Consider the following 8,855-nt stretch of genomic DNA (forward strand, 5'->3'; position numbering starts at 1 on the left):
GCTTTAGTTATTTATTTACATTATATGTTATTTATTTAGTCAGATAACTTAATGTTAAGTTCAATCTTTTGCCAATTTTATTTACAGTATATGTTTACTTTACAGTTTCAACCAATTAAATTATGAAATTTACAGTCTAAAGATGTTGCTTAAAACAAAGTTAAACATCAGCTGCTCAGTTTTTAAGTAATTTAAACAGTTCAATTTTATAAGGTAATGTGAATAATTAGATTATTAACTTATCTTATATAGAGAGATAGTTATTTGTGTATCAAAACTGCAACTCCTACTTGATTTAACATGCCAACCAGGCAATCTCATCAACTGTATTTCAAGTATGTTTTCATATATTTATACTCATGTTTTAGCAAACAATATTTTATTTAAAACTAGTTGTATTTAAAGTTATTCTAAATTTACAATATGATGAATCAGCAAAAAAAAAAGTTGTTTTTCATGTTATTTTTTATTTTATTTATTAAAGCTTTATTTATTTGATTAATTTCTAATATGTATCGGTAAAGTGGGATAGGGATAAGGGTATAAAAAAAAAATAAAGCTTTAAAAAAATGTATCGATTCTGTAAATATGCATATCAGACTGACCTTTAAGTATACTATTCATTAAATTTTAAATTGTAAGTTCTTAGAATTTTTAATAACTAACATAAAACATAACTTTTCAAAATTCAATAATGTAAACAACTTTTTTTTAAATGTAGATTCTTACTTAAATTAATATAGAAGTTATTTTTTATGGTTGCCGCTATAACTTATAAAATTGTAACTTTCTAGCATATTGCTAATAAAACTATTATATTTTTATAAATAAATGTTGTGTACGTTGGTTTAACTTTTATTTTAAACCAAACCACATTTAAAAAATAAATTTTAGTTATCTTAAAAATTAAGTAGTAGGGTACCATTCTTAACTACCACTCTTATTAAATATTTCCAATAAACTCTGACTAACTCTTTTTTTGGTTAGTATGAACCATTTATTATTTTTACACATGTTGCCTTGAGCTTATTTTTTTACAATTTAAACTTAAGATCATTAAGACTTAAAAAAAAGTCAAAAGTTGTTTACAAAATTAATGGTGTGAAGTTCATTACCAAAATGTTTTTCTCCACACTAATCCATTGACCTTAGTTGTAAGTGTTCACATTTTTCTTTCTTACTAATCTTCATCTATTTTTTAAATCCTTACAATAAACTTTGTATATACTTGTTAGTAATGATAAAAGTGCTGATAACCTATTTTATCTATTACCATTTATAAATGAGATTTTTTTCAAATTATTTTAAGTATATATGAAATAATATAATAAAAAAAACTTAATATTATTTGAAAAGTTTTAAATTTTTTATCACTGAAACCTTGTATAAAATATAAAAGTTTATTTTCACCTTTTTTTTATTTAATTAATCTCTTTACTTTACAGTAAATTTGAGCAATATTTTAAAGTTTAGTCAAATAAGAATATACATTTTTTTAAACAAGTCATATAGTGAAATTAAATGTTTTTTAATTACTTCTCAGTTTACTTTACATTACACTTAACATTTTACATACAGGGTTGCTAAATACTTGGTACACTCAGAATAAATCAGGATATTTTGAAACTTTTGAAAATCTAAGAATGACTCAGGACAGCTTAGGATAACTCAGGGTTTTTTCTAACTCAGACTGACTTAGGATAAGTTTAAATAGAATAATAGACTGAATTATTATTTTGAATTACTTTAAAAAATTTAAGATGCCATTTTCAAATTATAATATTTTTTGAAAAGTAACGTTGCTCTTGTAAATTTACAAATTACCTATGGATTGCTCTTTTTATTCTTCATACAAAATTGTTTAAAACTTTTCAAGATATGGCTAAAATAAATTTTAAATTATAGTATTTTTTTGAAAATAGTTAAAAAAAAAGAACCAGACCCAAATAACAAGTATGTTCAAAAGAAGTACACAAAACATTGATGACGGTGTATTAACTTTATATTACCTGTCTTTAATAATTGCAAAACAAGGGTTACCTCACACCATTGGGGAAAAAGCATTTATTCCAGCCATAAGAACAGTACTTGAAAAAGTTCTAAATATCAAAAACATCAGCAATGTTCTACGCATAATCCCATTGAGTAACAACACAGTTAAACGACGCATTGATGAAATGGGAGAAAGTGTAGAAAAAAACTAATTACATTGATGTGTACCAACTTATTTTCCATACAAGTTGACGAGTCTAATTTGCCTGGAAATAAGTGTCTACTTCTTTTATGTGTACGAATGGTAGTTGGTGACAAAACCTATGAAGAATTAGCTATATCTCAGCTAATTGAAATCCACAGCACAGGCAAACTTGTTTTTAATAAGATTAAAAACTATTTTGAATCTAAAAACAATACCTTTAGAAAACATCATAGGTATTGCAACAGATGGTGCTCCCTCCATGATTGGTAGGCATGTTGGATTAATCACGTTTTTCAAAAAGGTTAATCCTAATTTATTTACAATTCATTGTGTAATCCATAGGCAACATTTAGTTGCTAAAAAATTAAGTGGTCATCTACACACCTCATTGAATTTAGTTATTAAAGCTGTGAACAAAATTAAAAGACATGGTTTGCAAACTCGTTTGTTTAAAGAGCTTTGCAATGTCAATGAGGAGGAGTTTGACAACTTATTCATACACACTGAAGTCCGATGGTTATCAAAAGGAAACTGCTTGGAAAGGTTCTTAGCAGTTTTTGATACAGAAATTGAATTTTTTTCTACAAAAAAAAAGTGAATTATCAATTAAACTGCAAGAAAGAAAAATTGACATAGCATACTTGTCTGACCTCTATGGAAAATTTAATGTTCTGAACAAACTCCTACAAGGAAAAAATTTAAATATCATAATAGTCAAGGCTAGTCTAACCAGCTTTACAAACAAACTGGAACTGTTTGAAAGAAACTTTAAAAAATATCAATTCTGCCAGTTTTCAAGCTTAGAAAACTTAAAACATCAGCTAAGTAAAGATGAGGTAGAAATTTATACATCCCACTTAAAGAGCTAAAACTTGATATAGTTCACGGATTTAAAGATATATTTCAATTTAATGTTCCAAATTGAATAGTAAGCCCCTTAGAAGCAAGTCTTGATGAAGTAAAAGTTGAATTACAAGAAAAGTTCATCGAACTAGTTGCTGATCCTGAGCTTAAAGTAAAGTTTTTGCGATTTGGGTATGAAAGTTTTTGGTTGCAAGAAAAAGTTAGACAACAATATCCAGATATTTGGGAGGAAATAAGTCTTTTATTCATTGCATTTCCTTCTAGCTATGTAGTTGAAAAAGATTTTAGCACAGTTATAAATGTCTTAAATAAAAGATCAAACTTAGACATATCCAAAGGAGGAGACTTGAGGTTGTATCTAACTGAATTAAAACCAAACATAGAGAAGTTAGCCAGTAGTCATCAAGCTCATCCTTCACATTGAATTGTAGGAGCAGACCAAACTTACTGTAAGTTTTTTTTAATACAAGAATTAGTAAATGTTTTTATTCGAAATAGATATTTCTAGTGTACATTTATAAACAAGTTTTACATATAATTTTGCAGTTTGATATTGTTATGTTTATAGTATTTAAAAAAAGCTTTTACAATATACCTATAAACGAAAAGAATTAACTATATGAATTCCTTTTTTTTAATTAGCTTAAAATATTTCAATCTAGTTTAAAAAAAATAGAAAAAAGTTACAGCATAGTTGTCTAAAAATTATAAAAATGTTATTATATATAGAGAGATTTGTCGTTATATATGTAACATTGATTAAATTATTCTAATCAAGCAAACATTTTTTTTTGATTTCATAACACATTACTTAGTTTACTGGTTGAAATGTCAAGAGTTTTTTTTTTTTGATTATTTATTTTCAAGTACATATCAAATCAGATTTTAATTGTTTTTTGAGTTATTCAAAAAATAATTTTTATATTGATTTTATATAATTACAGTACTATTCATATATAAGACCACATAGAATGTTTACTTATGAATTTAAATAGAATTGTTTTTTACAGTTTTAGTTCAGCTTTTATTTAACTAGTATGGTTGCCACACAATCAGACCACCTCAAATGTTTTGAAATTAAGAAATTAACTCAAGCTGGTTTGAACTTAAAAGTTTTATTTTTAATTTCCTTATTTGTCACATTTTTTTCTTATTTTTATACTTTTATGCATTTCTTTTTCAAATTTTGTTCTTAGTTTTTTTCAAATAATGACCAGGTCAGTTTTTAATCAGTCGTGATGATTTTACTTTATTTTCAAGAGTGGCAACTCTCACTTAATTAAGACCAGTTTTTTTCTTGTTAAGTTATCTTAATTAGGTATTTAAAATAGCTAGATTTATAAACTAAGTACAAATTCAACAGTCTTTAGCAAGCGAACTAGCCACATCAACTAGTCTACAGCAATATAACTAGACAATCCAGCAATCAACACCCTAACAAGCAGTTTGCCTATCCAGAGAAAAGTGTCATCTAATTTTATAACTCGATTATGTTTTATGTTTGTTAAATAAATAATTTCATTGTCCTGGACAAGACGTTAAACTGTATCCAAGTAGTGTACAACGCGATTACCGAAAGGTTTTTTCAAATACTAGTACATTGGACTAAGTATTTTTGAGTTCTTTTTTCTTCATTTCAATATTAATTTCTTTGCAATTTTTTTTTACTACCATTAAAAATATCAAAATGTTTTTGATTAACGTTTCATTTTCTAAATTTGATATATAAGGTACGAATTAAATTATTTAATTTGTTGCAACTAACATTTACAAAGACATTTCAAATTAATAAGTTGTATTTATTCCAAGTTTTTATTTTGATAGAGTGGCTTTTATTTAAACAACATTTTTGTTACTATGAAAATTATTTATTACAACCAGATGTAATGTCAGCGTTAGAAGCGAATTAAGAATTTGAATGAGTCACCTTAAAAATTCAAAAATAGAGTCTTTTAGTAACAGCGGTATTACGCTGAACTTATTAGAATGCACCTATTCGTTTTCAAACGAATAAAAAATGTGCACAATATAATTTTGTGAAGCCATATTGTAGGGGGGCCATGGCCTTTTAAATTTACTCGAAGGGGGCCATTAGAAAAAAAGTTTGGGAAACCCTGATCTAGAAGTTAGTTTCCTAGTTTTAATCTAGAATTTTCAAACCAAAAGTATTGCTGTGTATTAGTTGATTCACATTGTTTTATTATTTAGTGTCCTATAAAATTTTCTCAAACTATGAGTTATTACTTATTTTTAAGAGTATATGTAAAAAAGTTATAATGCAGTAGTCATTAAGTTTAAGTTCATAAAGAGTAGTTTTACACTTGTATTATAAGTTTATTATTCGACAAAATAAAAACGCTTAATTTTTTTGTACTGTGATTTGGTGTAGAGAGAAACTGTCAGTTATCGAGTCTTATACCTCTTAATTATACCTCTTGCTTATACCATGCAATAAAATAAAAACATCTTTTGACTCTATAGTTTTAAATGAATAAATATCTACTATTTCAAACTAAATTAATTTCTAGTATTGGTAGTTTGCTTTAAAAAAAATAGCTATAATGTTTAATGCCATTTACATAATACTAAACAGAAATAAGAATGCTATAAAATATTAAAAGACTTAACAGATTATACTGAAAATATACTAATTAGGCGTTTAAGTATTTAAATTGAAATGATTAAAAAAAGTTTTATAAACTATCAATGAGTTTCCTTATATGATCTTTATAAACTTCATTATTACTTAATCAGTCAAATGATAAATGTTAGTTAAATAATAAACAATAAATAATAAATTTTGTAAACTTATTGTAGACTCTTTTCTGACGAAAATATTTTAGGTAGATTTTTTTTAATTACTAATATATCAATTACAGTAAAAAAAATTAGTAGAGGTTTTAATTTTTATTTTTATTTGTAAGATTTCAATAGAGTGTGCAAATTAAATATGCTATTATCAACCAGGTTTTAGTGACAAAAAAAAATTCGACTTCTTAAAAAAAATAAAATAGTACAATAAATAGTTTATAAAATTTCTAAACACTTCTATATTTTATCTAAGTTTAATGATAAATTAATGTTATTACATTTATTGAATACTTAATGTCAAAATTCTTTTGTTTATAATTTTACGCATCAATGAGTTCAGATTCACATCACTGCCATTGTCTAAATGTTATTTATTGGTTCGAATTTGTTTGACCAGGTTAGCTTACCGAAACCAGGTAATAAACCGAAACATAAACTGATGTTTTATTATAATTGTATTAGCTTTAAATGCTTTCAAAAAATTAAAAGTTTGTAAAACAATACATGTATAATTACCGCTTGTGCAATTCAAACTTCGTCCTACAATTTTTGCATGGTCATTGATATATGCCTGTAATAATTATCAAAACTGAATGCGAATATTTGAGGGGTATACTTAATTACGTCACAACCCATTATAAAATAAAAACTAAACATCTTTTTTAAATAAAAATAAGTAAAAATATTGTAGCTAGCTTTGTACAAAATAACATTTTGATTATGTCATAAAATCCTTTATTGTTTTAAAATAATGAAGATCTTTAACTAATAACATAATAAAATAGAATTAAAAAATAATGGTTAAACCGTAAAAAAATATTATCTGTATAATGTTTTCAATGACATTTAATATACGTAAGGATACTCCAAGGTTAAATGTAATACGCTTTAACTTAAGCTCTTAAAACTTCTCAAGAATAAAAGGCTTCATTTTTATATAAAAGATAACTATTTTAACTGCTGTAAACTGCTCTGTGCAGTACAAAATTTAACTCTCAAAATAACCTTTTATCTAAAATAGGGCTTCTGAATTACGTTTTATTTTGAAAGAACTCGTGCAAAAATGACCTCTCCTGCAAAAGTATTCCCTTGAAATTGTCCCCTTCAGCAAGAGTAACATTCTTTATTCCCTCCTGCAAAAGTATGTTCGTGCAACTTTGTACGCTCGTGTAATTTAGATAGCTACCCCAAAATATAAATACATTAATCAATAGTGAATAATTAGTTTTAAAACAAGTATAAATTTTATGAAAGAATTTATACAATCTGTAGTTTTTTAACAACTGTTTTAACAACTTATAAAATTATCAAAGTGAAACTTTCAAAAATTTCCTACTTAAACTCAATAACAAATATATATTTGTCAATCAGTTTTTCTAAACATAAATAATAAACAAGGTCGGCATGTTTGGTTTTATAATGAAGTTTTCACTGTGAAATGAGAGTTTATTGAGCAGACTCTGTGACGTCATAACATAACAGGACATAATTATGGTACAAATCTCTTATATTTTCACAGCTGTGGAGAGTTTTGTATTGTACATAACTTTCGTTAAGCATAATTTAACATTTTAGATATGTACATATGTTAATTTATGTACATCTATTTTATTTTGATACAAGCACTTATTATTCATAGAAAAAGGCTATCGAAATAAGTAAGAACAAGTACATACAGTTTTTTACATAAGTTTTATTTAGAAAATAAAAAATGGATTGAAAATACATAAACTTTTATTTTATTAAAACAAATAATGAAACAAAAAGAATGAGACAATAAACAAGACAATAATTAGTTGACAAAATATGCTTAATTTTTACAAAATCAAAAAAAAAACTTGTATGTTATGATTGCAATTAAACTTTTGTTTTAGTATTACTAGTTTAACTACTTAGTATAATTAATTAATAGTTAAATTAACTACTTAGATAACTACTCGTTTATTATAAAGAAATCTAACTAAAAGTTAATAGCTACTTCTTCTTTAAAGTTAAAATTTTATAAAACCATGTTTAGAATGATCACAAAATTAAACGTTAATGTAGCGTTAATCTACATCGTATCAATATTTTTTTAACAAAACAAGTTAATACTTAAAAAATATCTTGATCATGAAATTTATAAATATTTTAGTTTCATACTAGAAAATTAATACTGTTATGTTTTTAAAAATCTACTGTAAAATTACTGTTTAGTTTATATTTTATAAAAGCATTACCTATTGTTCGAATTTTTATGAAAAAAAAGTTTTAAGTTTTGTTTTACACATAGATTAAAATCATTACATGTTTTGATTTTTAGAAAAAAAATAAAAACAACTTAACTACTAGAGTAGAAATAATATAATTAATATAATTAGTTTACATAAATACGTGTTGAAAGAATAAATAAAAACTAAAAAATGATAGTTTATTACTTCAGGCTTTTATTACTAACAAAAAATGCGTACATTATGTTAATAATAACATAATGTTGCGTAAATTATGTTAATAATATCTTTTTTTTGTTTAAAGTGTTTTAACAAAACGAATCTTATCTTACATTAAAAAAATTGTTTATTGAACGAAAATAAAAGCGCTCAAATAATTGGTTTAAGGACCTGGTGTACAAAAAAAAAACTTCCGGTTATTGAGTCATACACCAGGATAAAGTTTAAAATCATGTCCAGGATAAATATCAACTAAACAGTCGTAATTTATAAAACCTTAAAGATTATTTACATTTTATATAACATTTTTTAAATAAATAACATATAGTTTATTCTTTTTGATGTTTTACATACAAATAAATGCATATTTTCCTTTAATAACTTAATATTCTAGGCTTTAACTAATAATAGTTTATAAGACTAATACAATGATTATAACTTTCATGTTAATTACTCAACACAAAATAGTTTTACCTTATGTTCAAAATTATAAATGTAGCAGATATTATTCAATATCTCCGTTTCACTCTTTGTAGTATATTAAATAGTTAAAC

The 8,855-nt window shown here is 24.6% G+C and overlaps 1 protein-coding gene across 1 annotated transcript; it reads left to right on the forward strand.

The window, feature by feature from the left end:
• Positions 1-2,625: 2,625 nt before the first annotated feature.
• LOC145829038 (SCAN domain-containing protein 3-like) lies at positions 2,626-3,485 on the forward strand. Its single transcript, XM_082936776.1, has 2 exons — positions 2,626-2,740; positions 3,127-3,485. Exons 1-2 carry the CDS (start codon positions 2,626-2,628, stop codon positions 3,483-3,485), a joined length of 474 nt encoding a protein of 157 aa, XP_082792902.1.
• The last annotated feature ends 5,370 nt before the right edge of the window (positions 3,486-8,855 follow it).

The sequence above is a fragment of the Thalia democratica genome, chromosome 2 (assembly GCF_965202585.1).
Source record: "Thalia democratica chromosome 2, ktThaDemo2.hap1.1, whole genome shotgun sequence".
NCBI classification, from domain to species: Eukaryota; Metazoa; Chordata; class Thaliacea; order Salpida; family Salpidae; genus Thalia; species Thalia democratica.